The 24,998-nt window shown below is 42.4% G+C and overlaps 1 protein-coding gene across 1 annotated transcript in view; it reads right to left on the bottom strand.

Moving 5' to 3' along the window:
- Positions 1–5,700: 5,700 nt before the first annotated feature.
- Positions 5,701–24,998, bottom strand: part of DACH2 (dachshund family transcription factor 2) — a 296,688-nt gene continuing 277,390 nt past the window's right edge. Inside the window, exons 8-12 of the mRNA XM_086619655.1 lie at positions 23,381–23,526; positions 22,699–22,846; positions 18,612–18,755; positions 15,520–15,585; positions 5,701–5,738 (exon numbers count right to left, since the gene is read on the bottom strand). Coding sequence (XP_086475781.1) covers positions 5,701–5,738; positions 15,520–15,585; positions 18,612–18,755; positions 22,699–22,846; positions 23,381–23,526 — 542 coding nt within the window. The remainder of the gene's footprint in view (positions 5,739–15,519; positions 15,586–18,611; positions 18,756–22,698; positions 22,847–23,380; positions 23,527–24,998) is intronic.

Genomic DNA, 24,998 nt, shown 5'->3' with positions numbered 1-24,998 from the left:
TGATGGCAGCACAGCTCTGGGAATAAACAGACTTTCAGCTAATGGCAGGAATCACCAGGGGAAACGCGAAACAGGTATTTCTTCCCGATACAGAATGAAACATATGATTAAAATCAAATGCCAAATCCTACTGGCACTGGAGCGAATTAAAGTTTATTTTTCATTCCTGTTTATTCTTTCTTCTCTTTTTAGCTAAGTCTTCTTGTTTCATTTAATGCCAATGGTTTTTCCTTTCTATTTGGCCAGTTTGGTGGAAGGAGGGGTGTGTGTGACAATTCATTTTAGGCGAATAAGAGTAAAGCTTCAGGCAAAGCCCAGGTCCCCAAAAGGCAGCTCTGCCCAAAAAGGCAGCCCAAAAAAGGCTCCGTGCCAGCATTTGCCCTCCAACGGTGAGGGTCAGTGTTCTACCACCCCAACCAGCTCTCTGCCTCTCCAGGGGGCAGCTGCTGGCCCAGTCCCAAAGGCGCCTGCACGCCGGTGCTGTGCGTGCACTCGTGTCACATCGTGTCACCCAACTGCTCAAATGTGTGATGTTTACAGAAGGCTGTGCGCTTTGGAAGTACTCTTAACAACCTTCATGTAAGATGTATTTTATTGCAATGATGTTTTTTTATGAAGGAATTGTGACACAACCTTTATTACGCTGAAACCACGTCTTCACCCAACAAATCAACTCAGTTTCTCTGCGCCGTCTGAGCTCAGACTTTCTCACTGGTGGCTGCCTGAAGCACACAATGATTAATTAGAGCTGGGCCAATTTTGTTACAGTCCAACATGAACTCGCCAGTTCTCTGGCTGTTCATTGCCACCATCCCTCTGACCGGCCAAAACTTACTCCAGAACGCTGGGCACTCGCTCTGTCACCAGCAGCAGCAGGTTTGTGGACTGCCTAACCCTGTCCAAGATTGTTGGTTTTGAAGGTAATTACGTTAAACACAGGGGCTGTCCCAGCTGTGCTGGCACAGAGCTGGATTGCTCTTAGCAGCAAGAGCTGCAGTTAGCTGGCACACACACCAGCCACAGAATATGAACTGGGAAGCCAGGGCAGCCCTCATGGCTCTGAGAGAGAAGGAAGGTGAGCAATTGCATTTTAGGGACAGCAAAATCTCCTTTTCCCACAGCTAACCCCTCTTGTAGACAGCAAAAGAACTGATACGCAGTGAAAGGGATCTACTCCTCAGTGAACACACGTGTCAATGGCCTTTTTGAAAAAGCAGTCCATGCATTTTCAAACATGCAAAGCCAAATGTCTTTTTAAAAAGTTCAAATATTATAAAAGATCGAATTTGTTAATCGTCAGTTATCAAAAAAGTGTTTTAATATATGGTCTCGCATTTACTTTTTGGATTATGTCAACAAAATCACACAATTAATATATAGCAAAATCTTGTTGTATTTCTAACTGGAACTCAGAATAATGACAGTTATTCTCTATATTAAAAAAATGAGCTCCAAAAATTAATTTCCCTGCCCCCCCTAGATTACCACACTCTAACGTTCACGCAAAGGACGGTGCCAGTGTTTGCTGGTCAGCAGAAGCAGAAATGGATGACGGGCTAATGGAAGGGAGCAAGCTGCAGCAGTTGTGCTGTGCTCGCACCGAATTGGCTCATTTCAATTGATTTCTTTGATGTACAAATATGAAACTGTAGTAACTCATAATTCATCTACAAATTCATCACTTAAAAAACATTTGTCTTCTCTTCCACCCCAGCTTCAAATCATCAGAGACATCCTGATTTGCAGAGCGAACTAAAGCCAAAATTTTTATTAATAGTGATTTTCAAAGTGCCGAAACAATTGTAGTCTGTACAACAAACGATGCCAGCACACAACCTGGCTTTAAAAAAAAAAACAAACCCTCTGTAAATTCCTTCCCTCTCCCTCCCTCCTCACATCAGCACAGGCAGGATGCTGCCATACTGCAGCAGGAAGAAGCAGTGGGAAAGTGGGAAGGCTTTCCATCAGTCTTGCTGCCAAAGGAGGCGATCCTCAGCCCGGGGCCGGCGAGGCTGGGGGCCATCCCACGGGTAGTTCAGGGCTAAGGCTGTGCACACCCAGGAGCAGCTGTGGAGACCAGCTGAGGCCACGAGGGAAACTCATAGGTTAGCCCACGTTTTGTCACGTTACCGAAAATAGTCTGTAAATAAATATATTAATGTGCCACTTGCTTGTAGATAGCAATTCCTTAAACCAGCATTCAGCCTTTAATGCACAGCCATGCATTTCCAAAGGAGGGTGTTCCCGCTGCCTGTTACTATAGATCCAGATTCCAAATGGAGATTGGTCACTATTGATTCTGTTAGTATATTAGGGCAGCAGTCTGCATCACATGAGATTCACAGAACTGCTGAAATGCCCATTAACTTGCCCACGCTGAGCCAAGATCACCTTGTGTCCAGCTCACTCCAACCCCATCAGCACAACGCCAGCTCAAAGGCAATTCACAGACAAGGAGAGGCTTTGTAGGAAACCAGAGCTGCCACAGAGGCAGACGCAGAGGGGCTGTGGGTGCTGCACCCCCACCCTCAGCAGTGCCCCCCCAGCCTGCAAACACCCAGGGCTGGAGGATGTGGCTCCTCCAGAACCCTCCTACTGAAATTGCTCCCCTGTTTAAAAGCCACAATGAACAAGGAGGGTGGTAACTGTAGCTGAATGTGAAATTATGTCCAGGAGACATTAAAAAAGCTCAGCACTGCCTGTGTCTGCTGTAGCACCAGGCAGCAACGAGGCCACGGGGCTGGGCAGCTTTCCGAAAGCAGCACACACGGACCGGTGCTGGACACAGCAGCACGGAGGACAGGGAAGGTTCCTGCCCTGCTTCTTTGTGCTTTGTTTTTACATAGCAAAGACAATTAATTCTTCTGATAGTCTTCTCTGAGCAAACAATCCCATCAGCTCCTCTGCTTTTGAATGACAAGATCAACAGAGACCTAGAAAATATGACATGAAAACAATTTCCTTGTTTTCTTGCCTTTTCTGCGCAGTTGTGGTGCCTGGAACTACACAAACTCTAGAGGCTTTGCACTGCATGGAGCAAAAAAAATCCCAGGCAGTGTCAGCCTCCTGCCCTGCACGTCTGTGTCGGGCAAGGGACGCACTGAAACACGGCCCCGCAGGACGGGACTGTGTGCCCTGACTGCGGCGGGACGCGGCTCCTCCGCCGTGTGGTCCCCATCCCATGTACCACCACCGCAGTCCGGAACACCCACGGAAAAGTTTTTGGGGCAGTGCAACTCAGAAAGATCCTGGGGTGGGGGGAGTGTCGTTTGGAATGGTACTGAGATGACGGGAAGTAAAATAAAAAAAATAATTAAAAAAAAAGAAATCTGCACTTTTACATGAACTCTTCAACTGCAACTGGCCAAACCTGTTGTTTGTTCTGGTTTTAAAATCTTTCTCCAACAGCAAGTGTTAGTTAGGAGTGTGCTGTTAGGCTGAGCTGACACATAAACACCTCCGTGTCTGGGTTGTCAATATTTATCAGGCGCTCCCTAATGAGCACTTAACAACAGAGTCAGTCTCTGAAGTTTATCAGTTCCCTAAATCGCATTTGCCAGAACTTTGACATTTAAAACTATTCTGGGAAGGGCAAATTAGAAATCAATGATGTGCTCGTCAGCCCAGTATCAATGCAGCCCCAAGAAATGCAGATCAGCTATTGAGGGGAAAAAAAAAAAGCTAAAATTGCCTTTAGGGAGACTACAGAAAAATGCACAAACCATGTTTCAAAGACTGAAACATCGAGCTACTTTAAGTCTCACTAAGCAGCACGATGCTGGGTAACTGGTCAAAGAGCCTCTGAACTCTGCGGTGCGTCGGGGCAGCACTGGAGTGCGGTCAATCCGCCAGAAATGCTGCACCATCCCAAGGACTGTTCCGAGTGCTTCCTAAAAATAAGATTTAGAAACAAAGTCCAACCCTCATTTCAGGGAATACCGATGGAATAGCAACTCAAATTAATAGTCAGAGGCAGAATTTAAGTTCAGGTGCTGCAGTGTTTACGCACAGGTGAGCTTTTACTAAGAGTGCAGCAACACTCACAATTCCAAATGCTTGTTTCTTCGTATCATTCAATTTCAGATTGTTTAATCAATGCCAGTGTGATTAATGCAGTTATTAGAACGCTTGGAATAAAAATCATATGGAATAAACCACGTTTGCACATCGCAAGACTATTCTGATAATTAGTTGGATCACCTGTAAAACAGAGACCAACATGATTTTCTTAACTGTCACCGGGTTAAGCTACAAAATTTCTTTCAGGACTGAAAAATGAGACGATTTTTTTCTGCTGTACTACACAGCATAGCTTGAAGCTACGCTTTGAAAGTTAGCAAAAGTCTGTTAATGAAAAAAAAAAGTCTAGTGATAAAAGTAAATGAAATTTTGAACACTACACATACAGACACAGACAGCAGTATAGATATTCACACGAAATATATTCCCCAGAGATCTATTTGAGGATTTTTTAAGTGGCAGTCATTTGGTTCAGGGTACGTGTGTGCACACTAAGTGTGTGTGTTCAAACATGAGTTTGTAAGTAAATAAGCATTGTGCCTTCGACCCCCGAGCGAAAGCAAAGGGTGACCAGGTGATTACTTCATCCCACTTGACTCAAACCAGCTTTCCATCACGTATTTTGAGAAAGGAATGTTGCAGGTGCAAAGCTCCGAATTTGGAACGTACAATAATTAGGAAAATGTTCAATACCAACCCACCCTCTTTATTAAGTAATTTCTTCAAGTATTTTTTAATAGTGCAAAATATTGTTTTGCATTAGTACAGTAACTATGGGAATTCACAGAAAAAAAAAAATCTTAAAAGATTTCCAAAGTCAAACAAAAAAATTTTTAATACTGTATTTTTAGCAAGAACATTTTTAACAAAGAATGTGTACTTTAACTTAATATGGTACAACAGAGAAACCATACTTAAAAGTTTCCATTATCTAACACTCTACTGCATATTCATTTTTTCATCTTAAAAGACCAAAAGCCAAGCTGAACTGAGCATAAAAAAAAGCATCAATTATAATCCTCGTATTACGTCAGCTATTGGGGTTTTAGCTCACACTTCTGAGTTGGTCATCTAATGAAAGGACAATTTTTACATCATTCTTTTAAAAAATGTACACACATTTCTTTTTAAAACGTAATATATATCGAGTATCTGCTTCAGTAAACAAAGCTTAATTTATAAACACAATCGAAACAGCTCCATGTTGGACAGTTTCAGTGATAAACTGGACTTGTATGATGTACAGCCAGTGAGGACCTTTGTGGCTTAAAATCATTGTGCCATTGCTATGCTGTAATAGCTACCTCCTCCTCAGGAAAAAACAAAACAAAACAAAACAAAAGAAAAGTTCTTTTTGGGGGGGAAGGGAGAATAATTCCTGTATGTGCTTAAAAATACTAAAACTCCTTTCTATCTCCGGGGACCTAAAAATGATCTGTTGCAACAGGCTTGGTTTGGTATGGAAAGCTTGTAAAAAGTCTCAATATTTCTTAATGACAATACGGCAGTTTTCGATGAAGCAACAGTAAATTGCTTGGAATTGTCCTTCAAGTTTCATGCTACAAATCCTGTTCTCAACACAGCACTGAAGGCATCAAAGGTTGGAAGGGACGTTTTTCCATGAACTATATAGTCTTCAAATAGTGATCATTAAACATTTTTCGACAATAGATGTTTCCTTCAGTACATAATTGTAGGTTTGATGTACGTTCTGTTTTCTGGAGGAAAAAAAAAGAGAAGAAAAAAGGTCAATTACACAGTTACACATTCTATAATTAATTGAAACGTGGGTCGTCTTCTTTCTTTGTGGACTTTTTTTTCCTCCAGCCAAATTATCAGATCTACAAGTGATATGGACTATCCATCCCATGAGTGTGCTTTATGATGGAAAAAGAGATGCCAGAGGGCAAAGCCCTTGAGAGGTGAAACGGGCTGGCCTCCGTGCCCCGATCACCTTCCAACCCGGGTACGGCACTCAGCTGGGATAAAATCCCACCACTCTTGTTTCTGACGCTGCTGGTCAGCCAGCAGCTGCTGAGTAGGGGCTATAAAGATTGTGATTTGGATTTTTCTTCCTTTAAGACATTTGCTTTTTAATTGAACGCTCATTTTGCTTCTTTTTTTTTTTCAGAAGGCAGCATGTATGGCATGTCTCCCCAGGACAGACCGAGTAACACGGCATCGGCTTTACAACACACCACTATTACCTGCACAAAACCTTCCAGGGAACATGCACTGCACTAAAACACGGAATAGAAGTACATCACTATCTCTTCCTGGAAAACTGTTCTTTTGCTCAGAAACCGCCACGTTTCTTTTAAAATTATTTTTCTTTATTTAAGGGAACAAGTAGAAAGCCCCTTATTTCCTTCATAGAAATATTCCTGGTTACAGTACCTCTCAACTGTGATTTTTCACATTAAGCAGCTTCAAGGCCAGCGAAAAAATAAATATTAAAATGCCCACAGAAAGCAAAGCTAACAAGAATCCATATTCTTGCTCATTATACAATGAATCATGAATTCACCCGGCTAAGCCCGCAAGTACTGATCCTGAAGATGATGGCAAAATGATAATATTGAGAAGCATTTTGTATAATGTTGACATCCATCCCATTACTGTTTTACATATGCCAATACCGAACGCTCACACGGAAAGAACAAGTATTGACCTGCTGACTGACACTGATCCTTGGAGCAATCTCAAAGTTTGCCACATTTCAATTTCAAAATGCATTTCAGCTATAATACGAGTGATTTATCATTTAGCAGTAGCTGTCAAAGTAACCTCCTAGATAAAACAAAAACATCTGGAACCATAAACAGAGGAGAGCAGTAGCTGAATTTTAATCCAAATCCGACATGTTCACTTCATTAGGAACAGGAAACAGCTAATTAGTAATTGAGTGTTTCATGGGTTTAAGGAGGCTCAGACTCTCCAAACAGAGATGATTTAATACGTATTTTGGACGTAAACGACAATAAAGATCGGAAAAGCCAGGGACATCACACCTCCAGAGGAATGTCTGGGAGCACGAGAACCTCCAAAGAAGTGACTAAAATTAGTTTCAAGCGTTTGGCTGATTAAAATTATTGTCTTGAACTCGGTGGGGCAAATAGTAGCGGCCGGGGAGGAGGCAAGCAGAAATGCAGCTATTGAACACTGTGGGGTTTTTTGTTTGGTCTTTTTTTTCTCCTTTTTCTCCTTCTGGTGCCGAGGAAGTCGCACGTGGCTTCTTCCCAGAGCTGTAGGTGATGAGGCAGCCGCTGAGAGCGCTGGCAGGTTTGGCTGCCCTCCGAAAACCGTATGAATAGGGTGGATGATCTACTAAGGGATATGGTTTAATGGGGATTAGGGACGGTTGGACTCGATGATCTCTAAGGTCTTTTCCAACCTACAAATCTATGAAATCTATGAATAGCCCTGACAGGCTGAAATTCAGTCTGAAAGGCTGGAATTCTGCCACAGCACGTGCCTCCTGAGCCAGCGACGCACCGGCTCTGCGTCCGGCACGGAAGCAGCCAAAGCTTCACGTGTCCCGGGCACCTCCCGCTCCTCCCTTTGGGGGGCCAGGCTCAGCAGCCAGACGTGCCAGGGTGCCACAGGTACTGGAGGGCATTTACAGACCACGGACACCGACGGAAGTCAGCAGGAATCAGGTGCAGCTGGGAGTCAGCTGCACCCTCCGACACGTGTCGGGCGGCTGGTGTTTTGTACGAAGCACAACGGGCACCACGCGCACGCGCGGTCACGGCGCTGCGTTTGCCCACGCGGGCTCTGCAAAGAGGAGGGGACGAATCCAGATGAGCGTTCCAGGGAAGAGGAGACTATCAAAAATAGGATCAGTAAGGATCAGTAATACTATTTTTTTTTAAATTCTCGGTATTTTTATTGTATTTTAAAAATTATTTTTCAAACTAAGGTAAGAGGTGGTCATGGAGGGCACGGCGGGCTGACGGACTGACTGTTTGAACTTTGAAACAGGTTTCCATTTTTCCTTTCTAATCCCTTTATTCCTCAAGGGAAGTTCAATGGAGGTATCTGGAGTACCTGTAAGAGAGCAAGTAAATGCCAAAGCTCAAGCACAGTGCAGCCACCCAGGAGATATTATTGATCAGTAAACAGAAAGTGCATAGTTAAATATTTCCTTTTTTATAAAGCTCTCAATTATTCTCCAGAAATTAAAATACTTTTTTGTTGCTGTGCAATAAACTTAACTCCATGGCGTTAACAACGTCATACAGCAACCACCTATGAGGAATTAAAGTGTTGGGAGCATCTGTGCTACCACTTATACATGAAAGACAACGCGATGTTGTCAAATTTATCTTTTTGAAGAACACTCACCATCCCCTCAGTGCAGCTGACTGTGAGCTACACACCATTTTACAGCATTTTACTGTACTATATAGCAAAGATTTGAATAAATCTGTGTGCAATAAATGTATTCTTTTATTAGGTTTATCCCTTAATCAAATATTCATTTATGTGGGCTTCATTCTATTAAAAAATGAAATTATACAAAGGTGAGCAAAAGCGTAGATTTACAGTAGTTTAAAGCCTAATCTCATTCTCTAGGGGTAATATTGACAATATAAAAACTGTATAAATGATATTCCCTAACACTAAAATATGCTTATGAGCCCCCTGTGCATGTTACACTGCTTTACAACCTACGGTGAAATGCATGACTGGCTTAATAAGCAAGACATTTAGAAAGGATTTTTTTCCCCCTTCACAATGTATGAGCCAAGGAAAGATCTCCCATTTCCCAGTGAGCCAGAGCCCGCGTTAATAACTGTAACTTTCCCTCAGGATGGTGTTGCCATCCCCGAGTTGTTGGTCCAGGGTACACATTCATCTCTTGCACTCTCTTTTAGCAACAATATCATCGTTCTGCCTTTTTCTGTCAAGGTCTCAATACGTGTATAAAGGACAAATCCAAAAGCAATAATTATCATCTGCATATCTATTCACTTTTTTTCTTTTTCTTTTCTTTTTTTCAGCCTACTCAGCATCTCTGATTTTTCTGAATCCTTTGTGAGGTTTTGTTTCTCATATCTTTGTTTTAAGTCAGTAATTCAGCTGCGTTTCCATACAAGTACTTTGAAACAACACCTCCATGTGTACCCTCACAATCTGCCTACAGAAACGTGCCCCAGCAATGCTGGTGTGCAAACCCAGTCCGGGACGGGGAGCAACGCGATGCAGCCAACCAGTTGCGAGTAACCAACACAGCTACAGCTTGGGATTGTTCAGGCAACTTCAGCACGCTGTAAATGAGACATGGAAGTCATTGGAGGAAGGGAATTTGGGACCTGCTACATCATGAGAAAACAAGGATAAATTTGTTGTACCAGTAACCATGAATTGTTCGTGCAATTTGAAAAATAAAAGCCAGCACGCAGGTAGCAGAGATGAAATAATAAACTGAAAATCCCACTCTGCCAATTTAGATGGAGAAGCTGGAGAGCTGCTACCACAAAGGTGGCTGTGGTTCTGCGGCCAGAAGAGCAGCAGGAGGGACGAGGGCAGCCACGTGCCAGACCTGTGTGTTCTCAGAGGCTTTGCCCAGCTCCTGCTTTAGGGGCTGAATTAAAGATTCTCACGCGATACCGCAGGTATGCTGGACAGGAGTGGATCTCTCCACCCTTCCTGGGCTATGTAAACAGAGTCAGCAGTGCAGTTAGATCAGAGCCAAGCCAAGCTTTGGATGCAGCAACACGTGGAAAATACAACGCCGTAACAATAAATCTAACTTATGAAGCTGGGGCTAATGAGTTTGAATCAGTCTCTTCTTTTGCACAAAAAAAAAAAATAACCAGAGAACAGTTTCATGAGCTTCTACTGTAGGTGAAATCCCTCAAAAAACCCTCTCTCTGTAAACCTCTTGGCAAACAGGAATACTGAGTGGCCTGGAAGGAGACTGCATCCAGGCCCTGCTAGTGGGTAAGGACCACAGCAATTACGAAAACCACAGAAAACGATCCCTTTGCTACCATGAAAAAAACCTTTGCCCTGGCCTGCAGCCTCATGGTTTTGGACTAGTCATCCAGCCGAAGGGCAACAGTGAGTAAACCAACTTCTTTGCCCGCTTATTAGTTGTCCAGCAAAATTTTTCCCCTCCATTTATCTGTAAATATTTTCCAAACTAAGCAGCGAAAGAGAAAAAACACCGCCCCGTGAGCAGAGCATGGCTTCCTCTTGGCTCACGGAAGAACGCGGACAACACACGCTGCTTCCGAGAGCAGCACTACCAACGAAGTGCCATGTGTGTTCTTTCCAGCCCCAGCTCTTCCATATCTGCTCTTTTCCACCCCTGCAGAGGTTGAACACTGCCTGAACCAACGACCAGCCCTCCTCTCCCTGCGGCCCCGCTCCCGTGGCCAGCAGGACCCCGGCTCCTCGCCCTGCTCCAGCGCTGCATGCACACGGAGGTGCTGCCTTTGGGGTTCTTCCTCACTTATTTTAGAATCATAGAATCATAGATCATTAGATCTAAGGAAGAAATGTTTCACTCTGAGAGTGGTGAGGCACTGGAACAGGTTGCCCAGAGAAGTTGTAGATGCCCCATCCCTGGAAGTGTTCCAGGCCAGGTTGGATGAGGCTTTGGGCAACCTGGTGTAGTGGAAGGTGTCCCTGCCCATGGCAGGGGGGTTGGAACTAGATGATCTTTGAGGTCCCTTCCAATCCAAACCGTTCTATGATTCTATGTTCACGGAATACAAGCTGTGCAGATGCTGGATTGCCGTTGTCCGTGTGAGTAGGCAGGGAGATAACACAGTGGTTCCTGCTTAGGAAATATTCAAGACTACTGGCACTGAGTTACTGAATAAATGTTTTAGCCCTTTGAAAGGATAGTATGGACCTTCACACACAACAGTCTGCTGGGAAAACCTTTCCCCACCTTTTTTTTCCAGCAAATCACAAAATCTCAGCTTCCTTCCTCATATGTGTGTGTGTGTGCATTTACAGAGAAAGATCCAGAAACAATCTGCGTACCAAAAGTCGAAGTAACACCAGGACCAAGATCGGTGCTGGTGCCATTTGGAACCAGCAAGCCGTGCAGTGGGCCAGCACGGCGATCTCACGGCTCGTTACTGCAGGGCCCTTCTCTTGCTCAGCACCTAACGAGATGGCTTTCGGCAGCGCGCGGCTGGTGTGTGCACCGGTACGGTGGCCGGGAATTGCACACCAACTTGGAAAGAGTTTTTCCAGAAACACTGCAACTATGGTACAGCACAAGGTAACTACTAGAGGTTCAATAATTCCGAGTATGCAGAGCAGGACACACACTAGGGACAGAGCACGGCTTGGACAAGAGGAAGGAGAAAAGGTCTAAGACTCAAACGAGAAAGACTGCGAAGAACTTGCACACGAGGAAAATACCAGGTCTCTGTTTAGATCAGTCTCAAGAGTTCTCATCACAGGGTTCTGGTCTTTTCTTAGGTAAAATTGTCAGTGCTTGAATATTTTTTGCAGTGAAAGCAAGGCCAAGCCAGCAGCGCTATAATTTATAAGATGTTGAATTTGTCTCTTACAATCGTAGAGTACTCTGAAATTCTGCAGCATGGTTGGCTTCAGAGGATTGCAGCACTTGGAGGCTTAATTTGATACTAACAAAGTAGTTAAACTTCTTAAAAACACTGCTCCTCTCCTTCCTGTCCCCCTTGTGCCTTTTTTACCATAGGCTGGATTTGAAAACTGACTGGTTGTATCAGAATATTGAAAAAATATCACCCAGTTTGCTAAATAATAAAACCCAAAATATGTTCCAAACTTCAACAGTCCCTCATTTTTGGCAAACAGATAGAAACAGAAATTTATTCATGGTAACTGAGAGGTTTTGTGCTAAATCTCTGCCAGGTTATTTCACAAACAAAAGCAGCAGCCCTGGGTCATCCTCCTGTTGCAGGAACAGTGAGCCACGTTTCCTTTGAACCATGTTTTCACCTCAGGAAAGTCTGTCTGCTGTGCTGCTGCCTCCTTCTTGAAGTCCAGAGTCTTCTACTTTTTGTGAATTGTTATCAAGTATGATGGTAACATCTATTTTTTAAAATTTTAAGATAACATTGCTTTGCTGATTGTTCCAATATCCCCTAACAATGAAATATAGTAATACAAAAGTTAACTAAGGTATAAACATGCAAAAGGAGAAGTCTCCCCGCGATCATAAAATGATGTTATTTTCTGTTCAGCAGTTCATGTTACTGCTGTTCATGCTAATTAATTAAAGGAGCTGTTGCTGTAATGTGCAAACAGGGAATCTGAGAAACTGAGAGGGCTTTTAGGTCTCGGAGTGAAGTTAAGTCAATCTGGGCGCGGGCAATCAAATGTAATGAAATCACTTGTCAGTGCTAAGCTTGCAAAAACTGTGAAGTTTGACTAGGGAGTAAAAGGATTATAATTAGATTTCCAATAGGATAATAACTAAATGGCAGAAAGCAGTAAAGAGAAAATATTACTTTGTTAGCTAATGGTGCTGCTGTTCGGTTTTAGTTTTTATCAGCACACTTGTAGTTGTGCTAATTTAATTTGCTTTTATCAGCAAAAATGCACTACTCGAATGGTACTTGAATGTCATTTGCAAAAATCATTGATCTGAAGGTGCACTTAATGACACCCAGTATGTTTATTTTATGTGAAACGGAGATTGGCTGATAAAATGGTTGATGCACTATCTCACTGGCCCTCAAGTGAGTTATGGGAGCACGACCAGAAGGGTATCTGTGCGCGTGCATCACCCTCCCCTGCACCACTCAGCCACCCAGGGGGCTTCACGACCACAGCAACTACTACTTTTCTATTTTGTCAGCTAAAAAGCTTCTCTCAGATCAAGCTATGCTGGACTAGAAGATCAGGTATACAGAGGATGGAGGCATTAGACTGTAAAGTTCAAAAAAGTTTGAAGTGTCGCCTGCACAAACCTTCTGTTCAATTGATATACAAGGCAAAGAGAAAATGAGTCAACTAAATGGGAAAGATTTATAACGCAGATCAGAATCCCAGTATACGAACAGCTTGTGTTAATAAAATCATTTTAAGAAATGAGCATAAAATATGATACGACTTAATCACTGTGAAAGGTGGCTGTGCAGTATTTTTGTGATTTTCCTTTAAACCGTCTTAAGGAGATACTGGCAGTGAAACTAATTGAATTTCAAAGGAAAGGCACTGTGTGAACGATAGATTTCTGTCCAGCAGAGCTATTGACAACAGAGAAAGAAAGGTCTGCATTGATGCTAACGCTTTTTTCCGTGCAATAGAGAGAGATTTTGGAAGCCTGGAAACAGCTTTGTAGCAGGGACATGTGTTTTGACCCTTTCTCCTCCCAGGCCCCCAAAAACAAAGGCAGCAAATGAGGGGGGCAATGAGGGAGTGTGCTCAAATTGTTAACGACGGCACGGCAACAGTAGCTGTCAAGTACAAAAATTGTAATCAAAGGAAAAGAGAATAAAAAGAAGAATAAAAATGAAGGAGATGGTGCTACAGGACACAAACACTCCGAAATCAAAAGAATCTCTAAAGAGAGCTTTTCAGAAGCCTCTTTATCAGCTGAGGGTGCTCAGTGGAAGAACCACCTAAACTCATTGCACCTTTACACGTGAACAGGAGAACCGCACGGAAACTGTCAGAGAAGTCAGCGTACGCTGTCACGTCGTCATGACGTGGCATCATGGTCGTCATGGTGGCCACAAGAGACGCTTTGCCACTGAGGAGACAGGGCAGGTTTACAACTCCTGTCACCCAAGTCACTTTCTGCCTTCACAGAGGGACACCCAGCTCCTAGATACCGAGCACAGCGGATATCCAGTTCTCCCTGTTTTCAGGCTTTCGACCTGAACAAAAACTTTATGATCCAAAGGCTGTTAAAACTGCAGAATGACGTAGCTGGGATCAGATTAAAAAACATCTAAAAAACCAACCTGAAATAAAAATACTAAAATCATGGGGTTTTCTTGTATATCCATAGACTACGGGAAGGGTAAGAAAGTTGTCTCAATTCCTTCTAGTAAGTAAACGGTGGTTGGAAGTGGCTATGCATCACTTTCCCCACAGTTATTCACAACTGGTTTCGATGAGAAGACACACGTGAGCCAACTGTAACTGCTCTTCTTCAACTGGAAATGGAAATTAACTTCCTTTTTTCACTAGATTCTGTCCAGATGCACCTTTGACTCTCAAAATCTCTTTAGAAAAGCACTGCGCACTCAGCAGGTATCATAAACAGATCAGAAACATTAGGAATATTTTGCTTGTCAAATTTCAATACCCGTGTCCCAAGTGCTTATCCAATATTTTGCCTATTTCTGGCAGCAATGATTCTCAAACTGCAATATTTAGAGCACAATTCTAATCACGTGTACATATATATATACACATCTCATACGTGTATATACACATTACAGTACAGCTGCGATCTCCTTCTTTGCACTACACAGCATATGAACCTAAAATCACAAAAAGAGACAGCAGTAAAAATATCTGAAAGCTTTCCTGTAGAGATGTCAGACGGACGACAGATGTCCACCAGAGGTGCGCAGAGTCAAGCCTTCAACAGCTGAGAAATGCTGGGACTTATGTTAGTCTCTCCAACCGTACTGCAGTCCTGCTGCTGTCTATGCAGAAGGAAGGGGACTGTCTCTAGTTCCTTCAGCACACGCTATTTTTGCAGACAACCATCACAGGATTCCGTAGGGAGTGGAAGGGCTCCAAGAAGCAGCAGTTCTCCAAGAACAGGCAGCCGTCTCCGGGCTGCTAGAGCAGCCCGTGCAGAACTGAACGGGGCGTAATGAACACGGCACGGGATTGAAAGGAGGAAAAGGTTTTCTAGAAAACCAACACTACAATACTGGACTTTCTCCAAAGTCAAGAATTTCTATGTTCAAGGTGCTGGGACCAAATTTTATCACAGGTGACTATGGATTTTCTGAGTGTCTCAAACAGGCTTCCAACGGTAACGGAAATAACGACGGAGATCTCTGCAGCTCAGCTCCCCTGAATGATGATGACACAACTTCACAGGCCTACAGCCAGACTGCATCTACTCCTCTCTGGGAAGCACTCAGACCATGCAGGAATGTTGTGTATTTACAAACAGCCACCCAACAGCGAGGAGAACGGAGCACACTCATAACATGAATGTGCCTTTCCTTTACCACCTACATTTTATGTATTTTTTCAAAACACCTATGATCAGAGGTAAAATATTTTTTAAAGATAAATAATTTGTAAAATCACTTTTGAACTAAGCACTTATATCTGATACCTAGATATGAGTCTCCCACATGTCTATTTAAACAAATTTAACTTCTGGTCTCATAAAGAACTGATCCTACAAAAGTTTTCTGTGTTGAACAGGAAAACAAAATGAAGTTGTGTAATCTACATTTATCTTAAAGCAGGAAAAACAGAGACAAGAACTGTTCTGCATTTCCTTTAATTTTTAATATGGCTCACGATAAACAGGTATGTGATGGGATGTGGTACATACTGCACCTTGCATTGCTGCACTGTCATGTTGGGTTCCGTTGTGTTCTATTTCCATATCTGGGATTCCAGCATCTGAAAGATGTGACATCACAGATTAATGCATTCCTCTCTGTCCTTCTCTCATGCATCTTAAGAAAAATATTTACAGCAAACTAGGGTGATCTCCAAGTTACACAGTCTTACGTACAACATTTGGTCTTCATAGAATTTTCAGTGGTAAATTGTTTCCAAAATGCGCAAACACGACTGGCCTCACACTGAATTATTTTTAACATGCTTTGCATTTGTCTGATGATCAGATAATAACCAACACATGATACTAATATGTCTGTCAAATGGAGAATGAGGGCATCTGACATATGAAAAACCAAAGTCAAAATCAAACTGTGATAATATTGAGCTACACAGACTCTCCTAGCACACACCTGCGAAGCACAGAATTAAGGAATACAGCCGTGTCTCTGTGCACGTACCAGTGTGTGTGAGTGCATGTTACAGACAAGGACTGTGCAAACTGCACGGAAAAGACTCGGCTCAGGATGTTGTAAGCACATGTTATCATGTGTCATCACCCAAAACAAAATTACATACGTGATATTACGTGAAACATTTCCAGATTTCTGAGAAGAGCTTTCCAAAATGGATTGTGCTCTTTTTTTTCCAAGTTGAGAAAGACTCTCATGACGATATGCACTTTTGAACCACTGAATTTCATACTGATAATACCTCTGTATGCACAGTCCTTTGGGGTGGGGGCGGGGGATCAAACACCCCAGGGTGTCATGATAACAGATGCCATTATCCACCTTGTGCCAACAAGGATTAGCATGAAGGGTATGTGATTTGCATCCATGGCACCTCGAATCCTGGAGAAACATCTGCTTCCCTTATAATATAGCACTTAGAAATTACAGCAGGAAAAACCCCCACACCTGAAAGAGAGCTGGGTATGGAGTTTTGAAGTTTTTCTGTGCAGAAGCCTGCTCTGGACTTCCTCGAACAGAGCACAACTGCCCTGCTGCTTTCTCAGATGGCTGTAGGTGGCACGTCTGTGTCTATTGCAGAGATGACATTTTGCTGGTCACCCTACAGCCTGACCGGGCTCGATGTCAAAGCAGGGCAAGCCATTAAAGTGTGGTCCACATGCAGAAGAGTAATACAAGTCCTATCTCAGTAATATATGTATAAATGAAATGTATGTGACGTATGGATATACAGTGCTATAAATATTTATGATAAAATAAATAGTATTTTAATGTCTACAATTTTTTCATATAAAATTACAAGTGACTGCTATTATATAGGGTTTCCCTTCTTCACATTCCTGTTTTGAAGGAAAGTTCAGGGCACTGATCTATTACTCTAAAAAGGTTCTTTCTTTTCAAACCTTTTAGAGTACATGTTGTAATACGTAAAATGACAAAGTCATCTGTAACTAATAACAGCATCTGGTAAATGAGACAGACCGTCAGAGTTAAATTAAAAATATTCAGAATAGCCCTTCACGTTTTGTTGTCATAAAATTGTACCTGCAATTAAATTGTGGATTAAGATGCTAATGACCTACCTGATTTGCATGTGCAATCAGATTAGCATGTAAATACCAGCTTCTTGCAGGCACTAACATATATATGACTACCTGAGTGTGCCTGCAAATCAAAACGTTAGCAGCCAGGCCCACAATAGCAGATGTAAAGATCTGTTAATCACATTGCTGGCATGCTGGTACCCTTTAATTTGTGGCTTCCAGAACTGCTGAGTACTCCTAACTGCCGTGCAAGCAGCAGGTGCTTACCAGCAACTGCAGAATCTGGTTGAATGACCTTACAGAACATTAGGATTTTAGGGTTTTTTTTTGACATTCATCTCAAGGTGCTGGCTATGTCTGTGGGATCTGATCTGGGCATTTTTCTGATCCAGCTGAGGCAGTGGAAAAGGCTTCTGCTGGCTCTGTCCACTCACTCTCCCTTGGGTCGTTGTCCCTTGTCACAGTGCAACTGCAGGCTGTATATCCATGCCTGAATCACCACTGTTCACTGTCAGTACATCAGAAAAGCCAGCCAGTTCCTGGTTACAGTGATATGCTGGACTATAAAACCCAGCAGATGAGAATGTCTCTGAAAGATGTTGCTCTCGTACTTAAAGAGTTTATATCTCTTAGGTGCTCTAGATAAATCACAACTCGCAGTCCATTGCAGAGTGCTGCGATGGCAGTTCATGTAGACAGGCCTGCCCTAACTTTAAAAAACAGTTTGGGTAGCCCTCGTAACTGAGAACTCAAGACAAGCTAAACTCATTATTTTCGCTCAGCAGCTCTGGCATGTTTTGCAGCCTGCATATGTCATTAGGGCTCAGTTGCCAGCAGTGCCCAAAGCCGCCAGCACGACGTTGACGTAAAGACTACACGCCATACGAACGCCGCAGAGGCTGAACGTAACTCTGATCCATGAGCCTCTGCAGAGACTCTGGGGTAGGGGCACACAGGCTAAACCTGAAATTAATTAAAACTCAACTGGGTTCAGTCTTAAAGATTCAAACCAAAGCTCTAAACTTTGGCCGGAACCATATTAAGCAGAAGAAGCAAACCCTCCCACTCCCCAAAACATAATCACCCTGTTGAGAAGATGAACTGATTTGCTTTTGTTTCACAAGAATATTTGGGAAGTATTCAAAACCTAGTCAGCTCTGAAAGCTGATACATATTTAACAAAATTAATAGGTCCTGAGGCTGAGCAAACTTCAGCCAAACGGCTTTTAAAATGAAGGTCAGCAGTTCTAAAAATGAATCTGCTGGGAGAGAAGAGTTCAGAGAACCTTATAGGAACCAAATTTCACATTGTCTTAGCTGGCACTGTAACAGATTTCTCTGGTGATATATTCAGCATTTCTTGTGATGTCTGTATAAGCTGCTCTGTCTGTTTCTCTAGTTACAGACTTATTTATTTTTTTTATTTCATGACCCAGAGCACATGGCCTGAAATAGATTTTTAATTATTTCAGGAAAGGGCTGTCATTTTTTTTATTCTGGAATTTGCTTTTTTTTTCACTCAATTAAACATCATTTTAAGCTAACTGTGAAAGGCCAACTAAGACATTACCATTTAACATCCTGAGACCGTCACCTGATGTGGCCTGTTTAAGCGCCTGTTCCACTTGTTCTCTTCTCTTTGATTCGAATTCCAAAGCTTCCTGCAATTTTCTCTTTGCCTTTTTCTCTTTCTTCAAGCGTTTCTGAATTGTTGCTGAAACGTAAATATATTGTAAGAATGGCTGTTAAAGCATAATTAATATATAATGGAGACGGTAAATGAGTTTTTGTTCAATATTCAAGGGCCCAGTTCTAGCTGGAGGAAAAAAAAAATCTGACATGAATCTGATATAGAATGAAAAAAAGCCCCAAACCATATCCTGTAGTGAAACAGTGAAAAAGCTGAAAGGGCTTTAGATCATGTTAAAGATCCTAAATCTTATTCTCAGTCTGGAAGAGCCCCATGGATTTAAGTCTCCTGACCAGAACCTACAAGTCTCAGAACCAGTCCAGCAGTTCGTGTTACACACTTCACCAGTCTGGACTAAATTCCAGCTACAGTTCTGCAGTTTGGTCGGGCAGATCATTGGCTTAAACTAATTTCTTGCAACAACAGCAACATACATCCTCAAAATTAAATAATAATAAAATTAAATAAATCTCTCACCCTTCATTCTTTTCCTTTAATGCTGAGAATCATATTGCACCCTCCTCCCCCAGTAGTTCTATATAGAAAGACAATCCAAACACGCTGGTCGTGTCTCCCCTGGCCACTCCTCATGGGTAGAGGAAGTCTTCTGAATGTGTCAGAGATTTGGTTTCAGTCATGTTTTCTAACATGAAAAGGAAATGAACTTTATTTCTGCAAGTGAACTGCCTGTGTGCAGTGCTGGAGAACGTGAAGTGTCAGTAGCAACAGTGTACAGAGTGAAACCCCGTGGAACTAGGGGGTGATTTTTTTGGTAAGAGGGGAGCTGCAGTTGGGTGAATTCTGAAGCAGAACAACTGAAATAACAAAAAACCCTGCCCAAGACAGAAGCCTGGTGTAAGGCCCCTGAGAAGCTGGGTTAAGCAGGTACGTACTCAAATGAACGACCAAATGCTTAGAGAAGGGGTACGTACGGAGTAACACGAGTACTTTCACACTCCATCACTAGTGGGAGACAAAAAGGGAAAGCCAAAGAAAGGAGAGAAACAAAAAAACATTGGGTATATGTTGAGAGTCTCAGAGAGAAATTAAAAGGGAACTTCCCAGGTAGAAAGCAGGTTGAAAACAAGTATTTTCTCTTCATTAGCAATTTCTCCTTCTAACTGAAGCACTCTACGAAATGCTGTACAGTAGCTGCCTGTTTGGACTTAAAACAGGTACCAGTGCAACAACACAGTGCTGCTGCACAGCTGGAGCTCAATGCACTTCAGAGTCAGCTTTTCCTCCCTCTTCTGCAGATGGAAAGCAGCAGCAGGGCCTTGACAAAGATCATCCACAGGCCACTGGTACTGCTGTGTAAGATTTGGCAGAAAACAGAAGTATTCCTGACTAATCTCAGTCTTAAACCCAACTATAAATAAAGTTAACGCTGTAACTAGAGAACTGTACAGTATTAATTGTAGCCAGATGATTAAGATCTTCACTGGGAACTGCTGCATTGCCTACAATTGTATTCCCTCACCTATACAAATTCAAGCAATAAAATGCACCTTTTCAGCCTTTTCCTTTTCAAACCCTGAATCTTAATCTGCATTTAACCTTATTTTTCACTAATACCAGTTGCCATTACTTGGGCCAGAACTACATCTAAAATATCTACCTCTGCCAACAACAACCCTTCCTGTGCTCCTGCTGGTTAACAGACTGTCCTCATTATCCTTATTAAACTCTCTTTAATGGGCTCTTACACTTGATTTTTCACCAGTGCTGCAAGAATACTCTCTTCTTTGCATGACCTGCACTTCCCTTTCCTGGTTTAGACTGCTGGATAGGATCTCTACAGTCCCACCAACGCACTTCTGCTGAGTGTGCCCTGCAGCCAGCATACACTCTCCTCCTGGGTGCAGCTCTTGTTCCAGGAAATCTGCCATCAGCTGGCACGTCTGACTGGCATGAAGAACATCAGTTGGACCGGAGGCTGATGCCCTCGTACCTGCTCAGAACCAGCAGGAGAACATTTTTTAGCAAGCTCTGGAAGAGGTCCAAGACCCCTTCCACAGCACACCCCAGCTCGTACGAAAGCGCTGTGTTTCTACACCCCATCGCAGCTTGTGCAGAGGGGCGAAGATGCTTTTGCAAAGTGCTGCTGCTCCAGTTCACGTGTGGAGTCAAATTCCACAGAGCAGTGGGATTCATTACGGAATCAAACAAATGGAGAAGTGATGGCATTACAAAAGGTGGGTAAAACTAACAGACTAAAAAGAATTTGAGCTTAAACAGAAAAGCCCTTTTAAATTTACCATCTATTTTAGAGTCAAGTTTGCTAGCGTGTACGCTCTGGCAAATACTGTTAAAATGAAAGTTGAATTTATGCAAGCAGTATTGTGCAATCCCTTTTACTTATTTGCTTTCCTGTATATTAGATACCTGTGAATTTCAAATCACAAAATATTATTAGAAAATTTACTAAAAAACCTGGAAAAATTCTGGGAAAATTCACAGTATTTACATAACTTTTTCTGACCACTTCTTCTTCTAAATTCTTATTGCCTTTTACAGATCTTTCTGGATTTCTGAATGCTCCAGCCAGTGGTAAAAAAAAAAGAATACTGTTACATGGGAAATCTCCAAGACACTTAATAAATTATGTCTGTCAAAATGTGATCTGCAGAATGTAACTTTGGAAAATCGAGCAACCCATGTGAAAAAGCCTATCTCTGACTTTCTATAAGAATAAAGATGTGCATATGGTGATGACCTGAAAGACAAACAGTTCCGAGGATATTGATTATTGGTGAAATTTTCTTTTGAGCCAGAAGTCTGTGAATGGCTTAAGGTTTCTGTTGACTTAAATGTGACTCGGGAGGTGCATGGTGTGCTGTCTGCCTACACAGAGGTAAGTATTTACAGAAATACAGCAGTCTCATCCACACTTAGACTGGGGTGAAGCAACATTTCTGAACCCCACTGCAATTTAACGACTTCCATAGTATTTACTGACCCTTCACAACTTGCCTTAGAAGTGCCCTTCTTTGTGGCCTCTTATGGAGACTTGGCGCTGCAGACAGCTCTGTTCTGAACGCCTGATTTCAATCCAAAACGTGCAGGAAGACAGCACTTGGCACCTACATTTTGGGTCTTATCTAGCTTTATCTTTCTCATTTCATGGATGTAATCTAGAAGTAGCTTTTGGCACATAAGGTACTATTCCTCTCCTTTAGATGTAGATTTGAATTTTAAAAGGACTACTGCCTTCTTTGCAATATCACAGCGAAAAAATCAGATTTATCAATTTAATTGCCTATTAGTATCAAAAGCTTCTAAACGGTCATGGTTTTGTCTTAGAAGGCCCCAGATGGGGAGTGCCTATTGTACCTCCCTCTCCTGACGGAAAAAAAAAAATAAATTATCTAGGGTTATTTGCTTCAGATCTTGCACTTGGGTAGACAGCTTCTCGTAGTTCCGTCTGTTTTCTTGCCCTGAAGTTATGTACAAGAAAAACCAGCTGACTGGCACCTACACTGCAGAAATGTGGGCTAGGTAAGTAGTAAGGCATGCAAAAAAATCACCTGAATACCCGAATTACAGACATACTATATTTATCACAGTAAGACTGATCCTCCATGCTTGGAGAAAAACAGTAGGAAACAAAAGAAATTCAAGCTGTCAAATGAAGAGATGGGGCTGGGAATACCCAGGCGGAGCACTAACAACACATGTGAAAGCCATGAAACTGAATCAACTTTCCGTCACAGAACCAGCCAAAACTCTCGGCGGCCAGTTGCCCTCCAGGAAATAATCCTTCAGCCACTGCTCTGTCTGCTTACAGAAAAGTGTGCTTCATTCTGTTTTTATTAAATTTAAATCTTTCATTACCAGTGCTGGTCCATGGCTGCATTACACTGAAGTATGGATGTCAGTTAACTCCGAGTCCTCAATAGCTCCAGCTGGAAATGCCAAAGGGTTATACATTTAATAGATATCTAAACTCCATTTTTCATTCACTCACCTCTGCTTTGCAGCTCAGCTGTGAGTTGCCTTTCCAAGCTCTCTCTGAGTTCTCTCTCCCTACAAAGCTCCATCTTTAACTCTTTCTTTTCCTGCTGTATCTGCTTTTCCTGGACTCTCGCATTGTCCACAGCCACTTTCAGTAGGCCCTAAAACACACACAAATGTAAGATCTGAAAAGATCAGTTTGTTTCAGCAGCAACAAAATTCATCCATTTGTTTCTTTGGAACCCTCTAGGAAAGCAGAAAAATTACAAGTAGGAACCTATGCACCTGCAATGCAACTGGGCATGTGAAGTAGCTAAATGTTATTTATGAGCAGTTTTGTGGCACGGAGTCATTCAGTACAGTTTTTGCTAATTCATCCTACTGATGTGGTTTATTACAAACGGAGTGCCAGATCATTGCTGACCTCGGTCAACTGCAGGGAGAAGCAAAGGAGCAAAAACGAGACTGGGGGATTTTAGTACGACCACTATTGCCAACTATTAAGGCAAATAGACAATGTCTGAAACTCTTCCACGATCAATAATGCCAGACAGGGGAAACCTAAGCATTACATTAAATAAAAAAAAAATCAGAGTTGCAGATACAAAATAGTTTCTGAAACTTTTTTAAAGAGATTGAAAAAGAAACACATTTTATCTATCATGCATAGCCTGGCCTTACAGAGAATAATTTACCTGAATGTTGGTTAATAGTGTTTCTACTGATGAAAGACCATCAGCAAAAAGAAACGGCGCCGGAAATCCAGGAGGCAAGGCCTGTCCAGCCAGTTGGACCTTATCTAAGGTCGGTTTCATTATGGGAATGGCAATTTGGACTTCTTCTGTAAAGACAGGTTTGAAAGCAACATCAGAAAGCACTGGAAATGCAGGTAAGTGTCATGTCTAGAAACTAGCATTCTAGTTACCTGGAAGTCAAAATACAAGTACGTTAGTAAAATTGACCTTGTTTCAGTCTTTGGACAGCTGTGATTGTTGCAAAGGTAAGTTTGAGAAATAGGACAGATAATAACAAATATCCTGAAGACTACAACATAGCTGTATAGAGCAAAGAGTATTCTGTCTCAAATTGGACAGAATTTTACTACAGAATTATAACAGCATTACGCAGTTCATTAAACCTGACTGACCTTTCTTCATTCCGTCATCTTTGCCAGCCTGTGATGCGCATTCTTTGCTACTATAACCTTGACAAACTCTAATCAAGAAACGTATCACATCTCTTTCCTCCTTTAACGTTATCCTTCCCGTGCTGAGCAGTAAATAATCTCCACTGAGTCATCCCCTCCTGCTCCGTGAGCACCAACTCCACGTTGTCAGTAAAGTGTCAGCACGGGTTTTCTTAACGAGTACCTTGCTACTGTCAGCCTTTCTAGTCGCAGGCAGCAGCCAAAAACGCTCTGCTGAGTTATCTCTAGTGGTGGGACGAAGAGAGGTGGGTGGCAGGGGGGCACTGGAGGCCGGGGAGGAGAGGGTGCTCCGGCACAGCGCCGCGGTCCCGCGATTTACTGCACACAACTGGATTGATGCATCTCTTACGAATTGTAGAATCAGGGCCCGGTAGCTTCCCCTTCACTCGCCGTCTCAAATAGATCATGTTGTTAGAGATCAAGCTGTGCACAGACAGCAGAAACGTGTATTCGCAAAGAAACGACGTTAGTAATTATTTTTTGAAAATCCTTTAAATTTTGTGATGAATCAGGGCTATCACTGACGAACTCACATTTTCCAATAGGATAATTTAAACATATTTTAGGATAGTAAATGCTTCTCCTTCTCTCAGATCCCTGTAAGTACTCTTTCCCCACATATTCATTTTAAACATCAAATTAATTGGCTGAAACCCACAAACTTAAAATCTGCTAGCAGTCTTTAAAGCCAAGCTCTGTACCTTTCTTTTACTCTGAAACGTTAAAAAAATATTTCTATGTAATACTCCAGAGAAATCCGGTCTATATATATGATGTTCCTGCACTTGCAGAAATCATGGAGAATATCTTCCCAGCAATTGCTTTTTAGTAAAGCTTGCAACCAACGTATTGACCAGCAGTTCACGACGCGTGTGTTTTCTAAAGGCAACTGCACAGCCAGTCTGATAGTTTCATTTGTCAAGTGCCTTGGTCATATCAAAGCCAGCATTTGCAATTAGACCATATTCAGAAGGCCTCCTTCTCCCACCTCCCATTAAAAAAAGCCAACCCACAACTCCGAAAGAATCTGACAAAAAGGAATTAAACCACAGTGTCTCTACAGCAGTGCTACTAGTATGTAGTCTAACAAACTCCAGGAGCATCTA

Source organism: Tauraco erythrolophus, chromosome 13 (assembly GCF_009769465.1).
Source record: "Tauraco erythrolophus isolate bTauEry1 chromosome 13, bTauEry1.pri, whole genome shotgun sequence".
In the NCBI taxonomy this organism is placed as follows: Eukaryota; Metazoa; Chordata; class Aves; order Musophagiformes; family Musophagidae; genus Tauraco; species Tauraco erythrolophus.
Note: the sequence above shows the minus strand (reverse complement) of the source record. Positions and strands in the feature narration are given on the sequence as shown.